This window comes from Schistocerca gregaria, chromosome 8, assembly GCF_023897955.1.
Source record: "Schistocerca gregaria isolate iqSchGreg1 chromosome 8, iqSchGreg1.2, whole genome shotgun sequence".
In the NCBI taxonomy this organism is placed as follows: Eukaryota; Metazoa; Arthropoda; class Insecta; order Orthoptera; family Acrididae; genus Schistocerca; species Schistocerca gregaria.
Window position 1 is genome coordinate 220,239,304 of NC_064927.1, and position 18,636 is coordinate 220,257,939.

At 39.5% G+C, this 18,636-nt stretch overlaps 1 protein-coding gene across 3 annotated transcripts in view; it reads left to right on the top strand.

Annotated features, from left to right (window-relative positions):
• The window catches only part of LOC126284791 (AP-1 complex subunit beta-1), a 138,375-nt gene that overhangs the window by 109,246 nt on the left and 10,493 nt on the right, over positions 1-18,636 (top strand). For all 3 annotated transcript variants that reach the window (XM_049983955.1, XM_049983957.1, XM_049983956.1), the window contains exons 12-14: positions 3,420-3,612; positions 10,692-10,897; positions 14,946-15,032. In XM_049983955.1, coding sequence (XP_049839912.1) covers positions 3,420-3,612; positions 10,692-10,897; positions 14,946-15,032 — 486 coding nt within the window. The remainder of the gene's footprint in view (positions 1-3,419; positions 3,613-10,691; positions 10,898-14,945; positions 15,033-18,636) is intronic.

Genomic DNA, 18,636 nt, shown 5'->3' on the forward strand with positions numbered 1-18,636 from the left:
GACACACCGGTGTCAATGTGTTCTTTTTTCCATTTCCAGGAGTGTATTTTCCTTGCCAGGAAGTCGCATTTCATTGTCACAGAGCGGCGACTACAGTGTTTCTGAAGAGAAATAGTGGAAAAAGTAAATTCTAACAGTTCTGTTAGGATCAGAGAAACAAAAGAGATGTCTCGTTTCACTAGTTCACTACGTCTTGTGGTCTAAAAGCAGATCAGCTCTTTCGTCTGTCTGATCCTTGCTATTTTTAGGAAAATGCAGGTACATTGACAGCTAAAACGGAAGAAGCAGAAGAGTTAGGCTTATTTGATTGTAAATTAGGTCTTTAGTCTGTGTACCTTATTGTACTAACAACTCAAAAGTGGCACAAACGTTGTTCCGTCTGACTGATTCTAAATGGACGAATGTATTAATCTTTCATTAATATTTCTGATCGGTAATGCTGATGTAAAAACTAGCATATTATTTCTTCAAATATTCTTGTTACATTAGCTGCTTCATAAAATTTACCATTTGTTCAAAGTCATATTGTATACTTTCTTGATAGTTCCATTTTTGGTTACAGTTCTTATATGAACCATCTGAAAATGAAGTAAAAGTGTTTGAAATTCAGCCATCCATTTCTTAACTGTTAAAACCTTCACAAATTCAAACGAATTTCAGTTGACAGTAAACTGTCCCAAACAGAAAACTGTATGTTGGCTTTGTATTCTAGTTTATCCATTTGAAATAAAAATGACAGTTTTTTAAAGAGCTGTACAAGTAACTGTTCCATAGATAAACTGACACTCAAATTATTGCGTAACTTGTTAAAACGCAAAAATAATTTTTTCACCGAGGCCATGTCTGCCCTTGTGATAAATTTTGATCTTGCTCTCGTGTAATTTAGTTCTTACCTTACATTAAGTAACTACAGAATAAGTATGTCACACATTGCTTGTAAACTTATACAATCTTAAACGTGCCTGAAGTAGTGATAATGTTGTATTCTACAGATTGTTAGCCTCAAAAGAAAGGGATGGGTGTAGGGAACAGCAATAGGGTTTATGAACATCCTTCAGAGAGTGGTTTTCTGCAACTTTTAAAGGAATTGCCACGAACAGTTTTACATTTCATAGTTTCCTCTGTCGACATGCAAAGCAGATATTGCAGTCTGCAAAAACTTTCAATCTCTTCGATGAGTTATATGGGAGGCTACCACCCTAAAACCTCATGACATGGACCCTGGAAGTCCCAGCACAACTTAAGGTATCTCAGCAGCTAGTCTTACGATGCAGAGTACTACCTAAGTGCTTTTAGATTAGGAATATTGTTCATTCATCCTCGCAGACAAAGCACCAGGGAGTGTATACTTTAAGATACAGATCAATACTAAATTTGTCAGACCTGACCAATGGTTGCTTTTCAGCCAGCAGTAGTGTATAATAGCCTAGTATCCAGACTGAAACCTAAATATTGTAAAGGTGGCTTGTATGTAAATTTTACCAGAACTACCCATGAATTGTGGGGGTTGTGGATAGTGGAAAAGTGAATGTGAGAAGAGTTAGACAGCATGTTTCCGCTTCGACATTCCAGCTGTGGCCGGTGAGATATCAGTGATGTACTGAAGTAGACAGTCTCAGAAAGCTGGGGGGGTGTAGAGCATTCCATGTGAATGTGGCATGTCTTACATGTGGGCAGACTGTCAGAACAGACGGGGAAAGAGGCAGGGAGCATAGTCAACACACACAACTAGAACAGCCATGCAAATCAGCTGTCACCAAGTACTCCCTTGAATATTATGCATATTTTTTACCAAATTTGAGGACAAACTGGTGTGCACTGATTAATTGTAATAAACTAGGTACTGCTCCACCTCCAACAAAAGATACCAATATATTATGTAAGGGCATTGCAGCCTCAGTCTGTGACATGTCAGTAGCACATTGCAAGTAAAGTATTAACCACATGTTAATTATTCTACAAGCTACTGTTACCACTCATACACAGCTAAATAAAAAAATTATTTAAACGGAGAACATTGGGAACTGCGTAGTGGGAAGAAAGTAAGATATGAGCAAGAGCTGTCTGAACTGTGATTTCTGGTCATTTAATGTCCAAAAAGCAAAGTATTGAGACTAAAAAAGGGCTCTGTGATTATGTAGATCAGAAGTGACGATATAGATGTGACATGACTAGTGAAATGTACCAGCTCAATGCATTAGCTTTTGCCAAAGAACTATGCATCACCAGTTTCAAAGCTAACCAAGGCTAGCTATCAAGATTTTCAATCAGAATTTGTTAGGCTTCCCGAGGTAAACTTACCATCAGTTCATGGCTTCCAGATGATTAAGAGGAAACAGTAGTGAATTTTCATCTCTGTGTGATGATTTGTGCATTGAACATTCCTACATACTATCGCAAATTGCTAACGTGGATCAAAGACCAGTCTATTTTGAGATGTCGCTTAACAATATTGTGAACAAGAAAGGGGAATAAAGTGTCATGATACAAATTGGCGGCAATGAGATACAAAGGTGTACAGTGATATATGTAACTGGCGATACAGTCATTGTTAGAAAAAATCTTTTGTAAATAAACAAAAATTAAAGCCAATACATATCTCCCTCCCTCCCTTAATGTTATGGTGTGAAAATTATTCGATGGTGTGGATTATTTATTTATATACAGTAACTATGAAATGAAAGGAAATAGACCAGTATTGTGATGCAAATGTCAAGTTTTTGGGGCAGAATAATTATGGAGTCTATTGAAATAAAGCTTTCAGAAAAATCTCATAAACAGAGACTGAGGTTTCATTTTAAATAACATTTAATCTGGCTCTCAATTTATTAAAGTTATGTCAGTTGTCACATCCACCAGAGATGGAAAATACCGAGAGAATTTGTGTTTCACAAGTGGGAGCTGTGAAAAACGAGCATAGAAGGTACTGGTAATCGAAGTCGGCTATAAACAGTGGCAAGAGACCAATAATAATAAAGCATATTTAGAGCCCAGGTGTGAGTACAGATAACAGCAAAACTTTCAGTGCTAAAGGCTGTGTTGGTTGTAAAAATACTGTGTGGAAAATGGAGACAACTGAGCAGAACTCCTGGATATACTCTACTAATCACTCACTCTGAGAAAACCAGATTACATTAGAATCTGTTTATATTGTTTTGTTTTCGAAGGTATTTGAACAGGAGAGGCTTAGTTTCTATGTTTAACAGCTGTCTCTCCACATTTAGTAATGTCCATTTGTTTGAAATATGCAGCCTGGTTTTGCATTCACTTATTTGTTTTAGGGTATGACACATTTGATTAGTACCATTTTACAGGCATATTAATGTGCCATTGCTTTGCCTGATTGACTGGGCAGACATTCAGTTTGTCCTGTGATGTTGAAGTTGTCGTTAACAAGTATTTCCGTGCAATCTGTTTAGAGCTGGTTCGAATGAGAATGTCCTGGAAGTGGCAGCTACGGAGCAGCCTGCTGTCATTCCATCTCAGGATTCACTGATTGGAGACTTGCTCAGTATGGACATCAGTGCTCCAACAATACCAGCACAGACAACTACAAATGTGTTTACGGCACCACCATCAGTTGATTTGCTGGGTGGTGGACTGGACAGTTTGGTAAGCATTCAAAATGTTGATAGTATTCGTTGTTGTAATAGTAACTACAAATGTAATGGAAAAGTCAGTGGCTAGGGAATTGTAGAAGAAAAGTTTAATGCCACAATGCAAATGTATTTGCCTGTAGAGGATCAAAATTCTTAAGTTTTAATGTAAACAAAGAGAAATTTTGTACTGTTATTTGTTTAATTTTGTTAGACTTCTCAGTTATTAATGTAAATTAAAAAGTTCAGTTTTTGGAGAAGAATTTTGAGTTGTCTAAACAGTAGTCTTGTTTTCGAAAATGTTTGATGTATATTAACTCATACCAGATACGAATGGTAGGATAGTTACTCTTGCTGGTTGACACTTGTTAGGAGTAGTGGTACCATTGCAGATATTTGGATCAATTCAAAGACCAAAGTTATTACCTGGTGGCTGTGAGGTTCTGGCAGTCCATTCAGGTACAATTGAATTTTGCAATGTAGTTTATGACACTGAGAACTTTTCCTCCTTCACCACACTGTGGAAGGAAAGCTAAATCAAACAATCTGCATAAACTTTATCCCATCAGTTTGTACCTGAATGGCGGAGGAGACTGTCTACTAAACCATTGTTCGATGCAGATAATACTGAAAGTGTATTTGGAGAAATTTCACCCCTTAGTGAATAATGAAACGCTTCCAGTTTAATTAAAATAGCAAATATTGCTTAGTCATGAGCATTACTCATGTAACTAAAATATCACGAGGCACATGTTACTGTAACACCTCACAAGAGCCTGAGCGTAGTAAAAGGTTTAATTTTCCACAAAGGTTTAATGCCGCAGACAGATGAGGAATTGCGCAGAAACTTGGAGAAATGAGAATCTGACTTCATATTAGGTACGTGTCGAGATCCTTCAGACAAAAAGGTCGACACTAGAGCTTTCATCCTTGCTTTTGAGAGGGGATTTGTTTCATGAGAAAGTAAAAATCATGGTCTGCCTGTGTGATGTGAGGCTGATTGCACACCCTGTGGCAGTGCTTTATGTGCCAGTGCTTCATATACCCTCCCGTTGTATGAACAATGCAATTTGTAGAGACTATGGTGGGCTACTTCGTGAAAACTTGCCATGTGAGCAACCGCCTTTTTGTGTGAATTGAAGAGACTCACTATCCTTGATTCCCAAAGTGTGCTATCCTCGTTAAGGAATGTAACATCAAGAAAATTTAGGTCTCAAATTGCCTCTCATATTTAGAAGTATGATAGCGGATATTCCTCCCTGGTATTGCCGACTTCAGCCAGCACAATGGCCAGGTCATTGGCAGTACCTAAAGTACGTACTTCATCCATTCCCTCAATGTTAACCTCTGGTAGTCATACAAGTCAATTAAACCAAGGGGGAGGAATGCCCTGTTATACGGTTCTACATCTACATCTAAATTTATACTTCGCAAGCCACCCAACAGTGTGTGGCAGAGGGCACTTTATGTGCCGCTGTCATTACCAACCTTTCCTGTTCCAGACAAGTATGGTTCACGGGAAGGACGACTGCCAGAAAGCCTCCGTGTGCACTCAAATCTCTCTGATTTTACTCGTGATCTCCTCGGGAGGTTTAAGTAGGGGGAAGCAATATATTTGATACCTCACCCAGAAACGCACCCTTCCAAAACCTGGACAGCAAGCTACATGCAGAGCACCTCTTTTGCATAGTCTGCCACTTGAATTTGCTAAACATCTCTGTAACATCATTACGCTTGCCAAATAACCCTGTGATGAAACACACTTCTCTTCTTTGGATCTTACCTCCTCTGTCAACCCGACCTGGTACAGATCCCATACTGATGGGCAGTACTCAAGTATAGGTCAAATGAGTGTTTTGTAAGCCACCTCCTTTGTTGATGGACTAAATTTTCTAAGGACTCTCCCAATGAATCTCAATGTGGCACCTGCCTTACCAACAATTAATTTTATATGATCATTCGACTTCAAATCGTTCCGCACGCACACTCCCAGTGTTTGTTTCGCTATCATATAATCATACAATACATGATCCTTCTTTCTATTTATTTGCAATACATTACATTTGTCTATGTTAAGTGTCAGTTGCCACTCCCTGCACCAAGTGCCTATCTGCTGCAGATCTTCCTGCATTTCGCTGCAATTTTCTAATGCTGCAACTTCTCTGTATACTACAGTGTCATCCGCAAAAAGCCGCATGGAACTTCCGACACTATCTATAAGGTCATTCATATATATTGTGTAAAGCAATGGTCCCATAACACTCGCCTGTGGCACGCCAGAGATTACTTTGTCTGTAGACGTCTCTCCATTGAGAACAATATGCTGTGTTCCTGCATAATCAGCAACAGCAGTTAAAGGACCTGATTTTTTGCACCAATCTAGAGAAGCATCCTCTTTCTCCCCGATCTACCATTGTCAGAGTTCAAGGGCTGTCCACTTCTCTTCTCACTTGCCGTAAATCCAACCCTCCTAAAGTAAGAGAAAAAGAAAGGAAGGAAGGAAGGAGGGCGGAGGAGAATGCTGCTTTGGTGACCCTGGAGGTGCTAGATTCCCAATGCCGTCAGACTTCATATGTCGTCATTGTTGTTGCGCCCCAACCAGTGACAGTGATCCCAGTGCATGACTTAGCCTCTTGCCCCATTTAAACCTAACCAGGACACCAGTGACATAGTTAAATGAAACTGTAATGGATATTACTGCAACAACTGATGTCCTTGTGATCTGTGTTGTCCTAAAAAGAAATGTATTAAACTGATGACCATTCTTCAACTCTTTGATGTCAGTGTGCATTCTGTCATAAGTGAACTGCAGCTAAGGGGGCCATTTGGAGGGGCCTGTATATTGGTTTGTGCAGATGTCAGTGATGGCATTCTCCTCTGTAGCACATTGGAAGGAATAGCAGTAGGATTGCGAACAATCTTCACAGTTACCACTGGCAACATTTATTTATTTAGCCCTGGGTTGGACACTTAAGTATGTTGATATGGCCTCCTGAACAACCCCCACTTACCTTACATGGAGATTTTAGTGCACACTACCTCCCTGTGGGGTTGGAAGTACCAAAATATCTGATAGGGACCTTCTGACTGTCAAATTTTTGTGACATTGTTCTGTACCTCTTCACTAGCAATACCCCTATCCACTTTAGTGCCACCCATTGCACCTTCTTGGCTGGTAGCCTTACAATCTCTTCTCCTCCTCCTCCAGTCTTGGTTTTATTACTGTGGTCACTATATGATAATCTTTGTAACAGAGATAACTATCAGTTATCCTGTCACTTCTTGTCACTACCACCTGATGAATCAGTTGTTACGTTGTGCCTTCCAAAGGGCCAGCTGGCAATTGTTTGTTGTATACCTCTGCTCTCATCACCTTTGTCCTGTCTCCATCAGATTGCATCAACAGTGTTGTGTGTGTCTTCTCTGCTGCAATCTCTTGTGCTACTGAAACTTCTGAGTTTTTGACAAACTGCCTATTGGCTTCTGTCTCGGGTTCTTCAGCTGAAGTTCATCTAATGATTTTACTGACGTTTCGCCAGCATGAGTGTCTGGCATTGTCAAAGCTTCACCCTCCATTGCCGGTGGTCAACTGGAGCCGAGCTCACAGCTGCAGACTGTATGTACTTCGCGCACCAATGTCCGAGGGCTTCTCTGCGATCATTTCAGTTGCGGTTCTCCTCGTGCTACCTGCAACGGTCGTTCGCTGCAGTATGGCAAGCCAGGCTCCGTTTACCTTAAGGCTTTCCTCTTTCTCGTTGAAGCTGTTAATGTGTTTTTGCATTTCTACAGCTTCACTGAACAAGCATGTGTGATAGTGCTTCTCTACAGCCAGAACTTCCGTGTTGGCGAATATTATTACGTAGTCGGTCTCACTCAGTGCATGCTCTGCCACAGCTGATTTCTCCACCTGCCCCAACCTGTAATGTCGCTCTCATTCTTTGATCCTGGTGTTGATTAATCGTGAAGTCATTCTGACAAAATTTTTTCCACATGTGCATGGTATACAGTATATTCCCGACATTGCAAGTGGATCTCTTTTCTCCTTTGCCAATCTAAGACACTCTGGTCATCCTTGTAAGTTTGAAAATCATCTTTACACCATGTTTGCACAGTATACGGCCGATTCTGTCCGTCACTCTGGGAATGTATGGCAGAAAGGTCTTACCCAACATTTCTTTTTCTGGTTCCTTACTTCGCCGAGTGTTTGACAAGCATATTAATTGTGCCTCTTTTCTGTCTCGTGTGGTGGTTTGATAGTTTGTGCAGGTATTGGTCCATGTGTCGGTTTTCGATACGCGCTGTGTCCCAGGCTCTTACCATCCCTTGTGACCAGCACATCTAGAAATGGCAGTTTTTTGTCCTTTTCTACTTCCATGGTAAATTTTATGTTGCCATGGAGGCTGTTAAGTGTCTTGGGAAGTCATCGAGCTGTTATTCACCATGGTTCCACACAACGAAAGTATCATCGATGTATCTGTACCACATCGTATGTTTGCAAGTCGCCAAGTGTAGTGTGTGTGCTTTGAACTGTTCCATGAAGAAGTTGGCTACCACTGGACTAAGAGGAATACCCGTGGCGACGCTTTCCAGCTGTTCATATAAAACGCCATTACACGTGAAGTAGCTCTTAGTGAGACATGCATGGAAGAGCTATGTGATGTCTTGCAGGAAAATGGAACTGATGTGCTTCAGAATGTCACTGAGTGGCTCTTTCGTAAACAAAGAAACATCATCAAAGCTGACCATTGCAGCAAGACAGATGGTGTTGACCAGTTATTAGTTAGAAGTGATGGTGCCACCTGCTGTAGGTCTGGCCTGAATGGGGATAGCTTCTGTTGTTCTTTTGGGCACTGACACAGCAAAGTGTGTTTAGCATACTACTGATAATTTGTCCCAAAATTGTGTTGCAACACTCAGGATGATTCAGGATCAAATATACTAAAAGTATATTTTGAATAATGCCACCTATCACATCACTGAGAGGTGTCTTGCTCATAAAATCCATCTAAAGCATTGTTACAGGCTGTGACATTGATATTCACTTCATTAGTTTTGTTACACATAAAATATGAGAATAAGTTCAGTATGATGAAACTAGTCATGTACATTTGCATGTACACAATTACTCAATTCACAGTTAAGTGCCTGTTCATTGAACCACCCTCAAACTATTTCTCTACCATTTCACTGTTGAATGGCCTGCAGGAGGAAAGAACACTTTAATCTCTCTGTGTGAACTCTTAGTTTGTTCATTAGACAACTATTTCTCCCTATGTAGGTGGGTACCAACAAAATATTTTTGCAGTCAGAGGCGAAAGTTGGTGATTGAAATTTCACAAACTTCTGCCTCAATAAAAAAAATGCTTTTGTTTTAATTTACAAATGATAGAGCAATCAGTTGTCCTTTCTTGCAGGTCTTATTCAGCAAATCTAGATTTAGATTATTGTGCCTAGCCATTGTCAATGCACTATTTCATAGTATCAATGCATGTCAGTCCCCTGCTGTTTGGGCATTTGTCAGTTGTTTCTTTTAATGATTGCCACCCCAGCTTATGTATTATGTCTGTGGAATTCACTCCCCTATTTTGCGATAATAGAAAACGAGCTGCCTCGCTTACAGTGACAGTATGTATGATGACAGAATTAAGATTGTTTAACAAAGAAATTTGTCAAACAGCCATGCAAATTGAGGACTTATTTTATTTTTGCTGCAAGTTTCAGTGATTCAGTATGCCATCTTCAGACCTCATAATGCAGCTCTCAAAAATTACTGATATTGGCATACTGGGACCCTCTGTTTCTGAATTTTGTGATTAAAGTGCTTCCTTCAAAGATTAGTCTGAAACTCGTATGGCATATTGAATAGTTCGAAATAGTAGGAAAAATAAAATAGTATAACTTATCAATTTAAGAGTATATTATCCCTCTTGGAATAAATGTTTCATGATTTTAAATTAAAATACTGACTGAATTAAGTAGTGAGTGGTGTTTTTTGCTCCCCAAAAAATACAGCAATAAAATTACTTAAAGATAACTCCAAATATGTTCTCAAAAAGTTAAGTGTATGCTTGCCAATCAGAGATTACAATAGCTACCTTGCCGGTTAGATCATGAGTTTTTTTCCTTACATGATATTGAAGTTACGGCATTTACCTGTATCTTCTAATTGTCAAGACTTCCAGTAAAACTAATTATGTGTTAATAACTAGGAAAAAACTATAAACAATTGAGCTATAACTTTGAGATTTTGGATACATAACACTTTCACATATTCCTGTACTTTCAGTATAACAATGAAAACAATCATTGGTAAAAAAAAAAGCTTAGGTAAAAAATCTACTCACCAAGTGGGCAGAACATACACACAAAACACACACATTTCTTCTCATCCCGTACATAAGTCTCCCCTGACCCCCAGATCTGGGTGACTTTCCCGAAATCTACCTGCTTTCCTAGACACCTCCAGTCCTTTCCCTTCACCCTTCTTCTTTCCCCTTCAATCCTTGTGCCTGAAGGAGGAGCTACTGGCTCCGAAAGCTTACCAACCAAAACAGTTTTTCATGTGTGTGTCTCCTGCTGCCACTTGGTGAGTAGATTTTTTTAATCTATCCAATTATGTAATTACAGTATATTGCATGTGCACCTGCCTCAGATGTAGAATGGGGGAGGGGGGGCTTATTCTTGGGAGCAGGAAATGTAACAGGTGCGTTAAGCTGCAATTTGCTATGTCCCAACAGCTAAGATTGCCTTACAGTAATATTACTTAAGTAAGAAGTCTTTGTGTTACTACCTGTTTGCTTGCATATTCAGATAGGTGCTGTTGTGCCTGCTGAAACAGTTATCACTGGTAAACTTGGCTACTCCATTAAGGACACACAGTGAACTGTAGTATGAACAGTTGGTCTTGTACAATGAAAATAGGTGATTAATTATTATGTAGCTAGGACCTACGTCTGCCGCATCAGTGTTGTGTGTTACAAAATAGTTGTGCCTTATTTAAAAACAACATTCCTTAGTATACAAAAAGTAAATATCCTCCCAAAGACTCAACTTTACTTTTTTCATTATTAATTGACTGAAGGGCTTTTTTTCCAGTTGGGTGGTGATGTTACCAATAATGCCGCTCCTGCGGCTGCCGCTGCTGCTGCAACTGCTGCTCCAGTTTCTCAATCAACAACTGGTCTCCTTGGTGACATATTTGGTTTTGCCTCTGCACCAGTTATGTATTCACCTCCCAAAGCTAACTGGCTACCAGCAGAAAAGGGCAAGGGACTTGACATTTGGGGAACATTTTCACGCAGGTGATTATCTATCTCAGAATACATGGGTGCAACATGTACTTTAATGCTTTCTGAATCAGTAGTTGCGTAATTGTGCTGTATTTTTAGCTACCATTTATGGTGTCCACACATCAGTGTATTATCAGAAAAGTTATAAGCATTGGACACAAATAACATGAAGTGTTAGTGTTTAAAATGATTTTTATGAATGTTGTTGAAATATTGTTTACTACCCATGCACCATATCATAGTCTTCACTGCACTCTGGTCCTGAATTTGAAGAAGTCTGGAAAGTTCGTACAAATAATTTTTTTTCCGAACACATGTGATCAAGTAATACTGAAACTCAGTTAAATTTTAATCAGGTAATTAATATATTCCACATCGATAACTTTAGAAGCCTTTGTGCAGTGAAATTTGTTTGTTACGCATTCATCGTAAGCATGAAAGGTGTACATGATGAACAGAAAATTTTTCTTCGAACAGGGATTGTTTGCTTCATAGATGTGATGAAACCTTACTGGAAATTGTGAGAATGTAAGTCAACCTTTTGTTGAAAAGTCCCTGCATATACAGCCATGAGGTAGGCAAGCTACCTACAAATTAAATCAAAGGTTTGAGGTGACTGTCCAAAATTAGTAACTACCGAAGAAAACATGCAACATGCACAGGTCTTAATTAAATTTCCCAAGCAATGTGCAAGAAGAGTTTCAAATGAGCTGTAGTTCCTATAAAGTATAAGGAGAAAGTTAAAAATACTATATCTGAAGCCCCCATAAAGAAAAATTACTACATACCCTAAAATGGAATGATCTTTATTGAAGACATGAATTCTGTGAGCTGTATGTCATCTGCAGTGAAAGTGATCATAACTTTTACAAAACAGTCCCGTAGTCTGAAGCAGGTTTTTAATTAAATGGAAGAATTAACAAATACAGTTCCGTGAATTGGTCTTTTGAAAATTCAGGACTTGTTATTGAGGAGAAGTTAAATATTCCCAAATCTAGTTTGGGATGGTATATGCAGTAAAGAAGTGATAGGCCCCAATTTGTTTGATGGGACAATGACTGCAGACATGTATCTTAAAATGTTAAGAGAAGGCAATACTGAACCGAATAATATTGCTATACTTGAAATTGTATGAAACAGCTCATTCGGCAGCAAGTAATTGCTCTACCTTACTACAGATTACACATCCATGAATCTCATACCATGTTATTTTTCAGTCTGGGGGATACAGAAGGTGCATGTTTTTGCTACAAAACCATTAAACCTACAGCATTTAAGATAGCTGATTGAACAAGATTCCAAAAACATTCTTGGTAATAATAGGGTGTTGTGTAATGAAATACACTTTGTGATCGAAAATATCTGGACACCTGGCTGAAAATGACTTAAGTCCGTGGCGTCCTCCATCAGTAATGCTGGAATTCAATATGGTGTTGGCCTACCCTTAGCCTTGATGATAGCTTCCACTCTCGCAGACATACGTACAGTCAAAACATCCCAAAGGTATACTATATGGTTCATGTCATGACTCTGTGCAGGCCAGGCCATTACATAGATGTTATTGTCATCTAACCACTCCGCCACAGGCCATGCATTATGAAGAGGTGCTCGTGTTGAAAGATGCAATCGTCATCCCCGAATTTTTCTTAAACAGTGGGAAGCAGGAAGGTGCTTAAAACATCAGTGTATACCTGTGATGTGATAGTGCCGTGCAAAACAACAAGGGATGCAAGCCCCCTCCATGAAAATCACGATGACACCATAACACCACTGCCTCCGAATTTTACTGTTGGCACTACACATGCTGGCAGATGACGTTCACCGGGCATTCCTCATACCCACACCCTGCCGTCAGTTTGCCACTTTGTGTACTGTGATTTGTCATTCCACACGTTTTTCCACTGTTCAGTTGTCCAATATTTATGCTGCTTATACCAAGCATGGCATCGTTTGGCATTTACTGGCGTGTGGCTTATGAGCATCCGCTCGACCATGAAATCCAAGTTTTCTCATCTTCTGCCTAACTGTCATAGTACTTGCAGTGGATCCTGAAGCAATCTGGAATTCCTGTGTGATGGTCTGGATAGATGTCTGCCTATTACACATTACGACCCTCTTCAACTGTCAGCGATCTTGTCAGTCAACAGATGAGGTTGGTCTGTAAGTCTTTGTGCAGTACGTCTCCCTTCACCTTTCCACTTCACTATCACATTGTAAACAATGGACCTACAAATGTTTAGGAGTGTGGAAATCTCAGGTACAGACATATGACACAAGTTGCACCCAATCTCTTGAGCACGTTTGAAGTCCGTAAGTTCTGCGGATTGCCCCCATTCTTCTCTCTCTCTCTCTCTCTCTCTCTCTCTCTCTCTCTCTCTCTCTCTCTCTCTCTCTCTCTCTCTCTCTCGATGTGTGACTACTAAGGTCATTGATATGGAGTAGGTGGCAGCACAATGCACTTATTATGAAAAACATATGTTTGGAGGGGTGTCTGGATGCTTTTGATCACATAGTGTATGTAAATTGGTGTTTAAATGATTGGTTAAATATCTAGATTACAATGGAGGACACTGAACCATTTCAGTGGAACAAACTACTTTGTAAAAGCCATTAAAGCTACGAAACACTGTACTAAATTTTCAGTTAATTGACTTTTGTCACACTCTGTATTTTAGATTATCAGTGATGAAGCAGTTCTACATAGACAGACTTGTTCTGGTTTCAAAGTCAACTTCAATTGTAGAAAATATGGAAGTGTTTGCATGGAATAAAAAAAATTACAGTAAAAAGTGCATATCAAGGAATACATTACAAAATGTAATGAAACCTGAGCCCTTGTATACAAGTGAATGCCTAGCACTGAATTAGACAAACTATAAATATTAGAGAGAAAAATTGTGAAGAAAAGTTCAGGTCCCTTAAGCAGCACATAAGCCTGTGAATTGGGAAACAGTGTTTAAGTATCAATTTTTCCAGTGTTCAGAAAATATAGAAAGAATAAGATGACAAGGAAAAGTTGATATTTTTTGGACATTTATGTAGGACAAATGACAGTAAGCTAAAAACACATATCTTAAAGTATATTTCGGAAAAGAAATTACCTAGAAGCAGGATCTATGAAATTAAAAGATGATTTAGAAATATAGAAGATAAAGGTAACAGGAGAGTTTTCTGCAGGAAAATATTAGTCAGAAGGTTTGAAAGGCAGGAGCAATAAAAGTAGGAAGAAAGTGGTCTAAAAAAAGGGGGGGGGGGACCCATGGTGAAAAGATCAAAATATATAGGGGAAAAAAATGAGAAGAAAATTAAAATAGTCACGTGGTCCCTACTTGGCTAAAATGAAATGGCAATTTGTTCACTGGTTAATATTCACAGGTTCTCAGTGCAACGAGAGTCCTACTTTTGTTGACAGTACAGTACTGTGCAAGATAGTTAGTTTGTTCCTTTCTCATGTAGAGCTCCATCTTGTAAGGTTGGCTTCAACTTTTTGGTACCATCAAACACCCCTACACCCTTTCCCCACCCTTTTTGTAGATGGTAAAGGAATCTGCAAATGTAGACAGTGAATGGAGAAGATTTATAGTTAGACATATTGTAGTGTATAATAATTCCATGACTTTTAAATTACTTACGTTGGTTGATTTGGGGTGGAGGAGGGGACCAAACAGCGAGGTCATCGGTCCCATCAGATTAAGGAAGGAGGGGGAAGGAAATCGGCCCTGCCCTTTTAATGGAACCATCCTGGTATTTGCCTGGAGCTGTGTAGGGAAATCACGGAAAAACTAAGTCAGTATCGCCGGATGTGGGTTTGAACTGTTGTCCTCCCAAAATTACTTAGGAGTATCACTTTTATACTAATCACTAGTTTAATTAAGTACAAAACATCGAGCATTCGTACTTTGTTCAGAATACAGCAACCATGAGTCACTGAAAGGTGTGCGGATAGTTACATATCGATATTTGATTGTTACACTTCACTATAAACTCCTTTTGATATGCTATTAAAATTTGTACAATGATCACAAAACATAATTAGTGACTAGTGTAAATTTCTTTTCAGAAATGGGCAGATTCAGATGGATTTTACGTTTACAAACAGAGCCATGCAACCAATGGCAGGTTTTGCAATCCAACTTAATAAAAACAGGTACGTGAAATCTACTTTTTTAATTTTTAGACAGCTTTTTTGTTTTGTTTATATACAGTTCTACTTATCTATAAGATGTCAATGTTTCTAAAGGCCTGTGTTTGTTGCTCTCTATATCTTAACTTTTGAAGCTTGGGTGCTGCACAGCTTCAGCACACGTAACAGTTATTTTGTTTACAAGTAAGGGTCAAAAAAGCTATTTGTATTCATTTTATTTATTGAAACTTTTTGGCGAGACTAGTACTGTGCATTACTAGTACTGTGCATTACTAGTACTGTGCATTACTAGTACTGTGCATTACTAGTACTGTGCATTACTAGTACTGTGCATTACTAGTACTGTGCATTACTAGTACTTGTTTTGTTGTTGTTGTCTTCAGTCCTGAGACTGGTTTGATGCAGCTCTCCATGCTACTCTATCCTGTGCAAGCTGCTTCATCTCCCAGTACCTACTGCAACCTACATCCTTCTGAATCTGCTTAGTGTACTCATCTCTCGGTCTCCCTCTACGATTTTTACCCTCCACGCTGCCCTCCAATGCTAAATTTGTGATCCCTTGATGCCTCAAAACATGTCCTACCAACCGATCCCTTCTTCTAGTCAAGTTGTGCCACAAACTTCTCTTCTCCCCAATCCTATTCAATACCTCCTCATTAGTTACGTGATCTATCCACCTTATCTTCAGTATTCTTCTGTAGCACCACATTTCGAAAGCTTCTATTCTCTTCTTGTCCAAACTAGTTATCGTCCATGTTTCACTTCCATACATGGCTACACTCCAAACAAATACTTTCAGAAACGACTTCCTGATACATAAATCTATATTCGATGTTAACAAATTTCTCTTCTTCAGAAACGCTTTCCTTGCCATTGCCAGTCTACATTTTATATCCTCTCTACTTCGACCATCATCAGTTATTTTACTTCCTAAATAGCAAAACTCCTTTACTACTTTAAGTGTCTCATTTCCTAATCTAATTCCCTCAGCATCACCCGATTTAATTTGACTACATTCCATTATCCTCGTTTTGCTTTTGTTAATGTTCATCTTATATCCTCCTTTCAAGACACTGTCCATTCCGTTCAACTGCTCTTCCAAGTCCTTTGCCGTCTCTGACAGAATTACAATGTCATCGGCGAACCTCAAAGTTTTTACTTCGTCTCCATGAATTTTAATACCTACTCCAAATTTTTCTTTTATTTCCTTTACTGCTTGCTCAATATACAGATTGAATAACATCGGGGAGAGGCTACAACCCTGTCTCACGGGGAGAGGCTACAACCCTGTCTCACTCCTTTCCCAACCACTGCTTCCCTTTCATGCCCCTCGACTCTTATTACTGCCATCTGGTTTCTGTACAAATTATAAATAGCCTTTCGCTCCCTGTATTTTACCCCTGCCACCTTTAGAATTTGAAAAAGAGTATTCCAGTCAACATTGTCAAAAGCTTTCTCTAAGTCTACAAATGCTAGAAACGTAGGTTTGCCTTTTCTTAATCTTTCTTCTAAGATAAGTCGTAAGGTCAGTATTGCCTCACGTGTTCCAACATTTCGACGGAATCCAAACTGATCCTCCCCGAGGTCTGCATCTACCAGTTTTTCCATTCGTCTGTAAAGAATTCGCGTTAGTATTTTGCAGCCGTGGCTTATTAAACTGATAGTTCGGTAATTTTCACATCTGTCAGCACCTGCTTTCTTTGGGATTGGAATTATTATATTCTTCTTGAAGTCTGAGGGTATTTCGCCAGTCTCATACATCTTGTTCACCAGCTGGTAGAGTTTTGTCATGACTGGCTCTCCCAAGGCCGTCAGTAGTTCTAATGGAATGTTGTCTACTCCGGGGGCCTTGTTTCGACTCAGGTCTTTCAGTGCTCTGTCAAACTCTTCACGCAGTATCGTATCTCCCATTTCGTCTTCATCTACATCCTCTTCTATTTCCATAATATTGTCCTCAAGTACATCGCCCTTGTATATACTTCTATATACTCCTTCCACCTTTCTGCCTTCCCTTCTTTGCTTAGAACTGGGCTGCCATCTGAGCTCTTGATATTCATACACGTGGTTCTCTTCTCTCCAAAGGTCTCTTTAATTTTCCTGTAGGCAGTATCTATCTTACCCCTAGTGAGATAAGCTTCTACATCCTTACATTTGTCCTCTAGCCATCCCTGTTTAGCCATTTTGCACTTCCTGTCGATCTCATTTTTAAGACGTTTGTATTCCTTTTTGCCTGCTTCATTTACTGCATTTTTATGTTTTCTCCTTTCATCAATTAGATTCAATATTTCTTCTGTTACCCAAGGATTTCTAGCAGCCCTCGTCTTTGTACCTACTTTATCCTCTGCTGCCTTCACTATTACATCCCTCAGAGCTCCCCATTCTTCTTCTACTCTTTTTCTTTCCTCCATTCCTGTCAATTGTTCCCTTGTGCTCTCCCTGAAACTCTCTACAACCTCTGGTTCTTTCAGTTTATCCAGGTCCCATCTCCTTAATTTCCCACATTTTTGCAGTTTCTTCAGTTTTAATCTACAGGTCATAACCAATAGATTGTGGTCAGAGTCCACATCTGCCCCTGGAAATGTCTTACAACTTAAAACCTGGTTCCTAAATCTCTGTCTTACCATTATATAATCTATCTGATACCTTTTAGTATCTCCAGGGTTCTTCCACGTATACAACCTTCTTTCATGATTCTTAAACCAAGTGTTAGCTATGATTAAGTTGTGCTCTGTGCAAAATTCTACTAGGCGGCTTCCTCTTTCATTTCTTAGCCCCAATCCATATTCACCTACTATGTTTCCTTCTCTCCCTTTTCCTACACTCGAATTCCAGTCACCCATTACTATTAAATTTTCGTCTCCCTTCACTATCTGAATAATTTCTTTTATTTCATCGTACATTTCTTCAATTTCTTCATCATCTGCAGAGCTAGTTGGCATATAAACTTGTACTACTGTAGTAGGTGTGGTCTTCGTATCTATCTTGGCCACAATAATGCGTTCACTATGCTGTTTGTAGTAGCTTACCCGCATTCCTATTTTCCTATTCATTATTAAACCTACTCCTGCATTACCCCTATTTGATTTTGTGTTTATAACCCTGTAGTCACCTGACCAGAAGTCTTGTTCCTCCTGCCACCGAACTTCACTAATTCCCACTATATCTAACTTTAACCTATCCATTTCCCTTTTTAAATTTTCTAACCTACTTGCCCGATTAAGGGATCTGACATTCCACGCTCCGATCCGTAGAACGCCAGTTTTCTTTCTCCTGATAACGACATCCTCCTGAGTAGTCCCCGCCCGGAGATCCGAATGGGGGACTATTTTACCTCCGGAATATTTTACCCAAGAGGATGCCATCATCATTTAATCATACAGTAAAGCTGCATGTCCTCGGGAAAAATTACGGCTGTAGTTTCCCCTTGCTTTCAGCCGTTCGCAGTACCAGCACAGCAAGGCCGTTTTGGTTAATGTTGCAAGGCCAGATCAGTCAATCATCCAGACTGTTGCCCCTGCAACTACTGAAAAGGCTGCTGCCCCTCTTCAGGAACCACACGTTTGTCTGGCCTCTCAACAGATACCCCTCCGTTGTGGTTGCACCTACG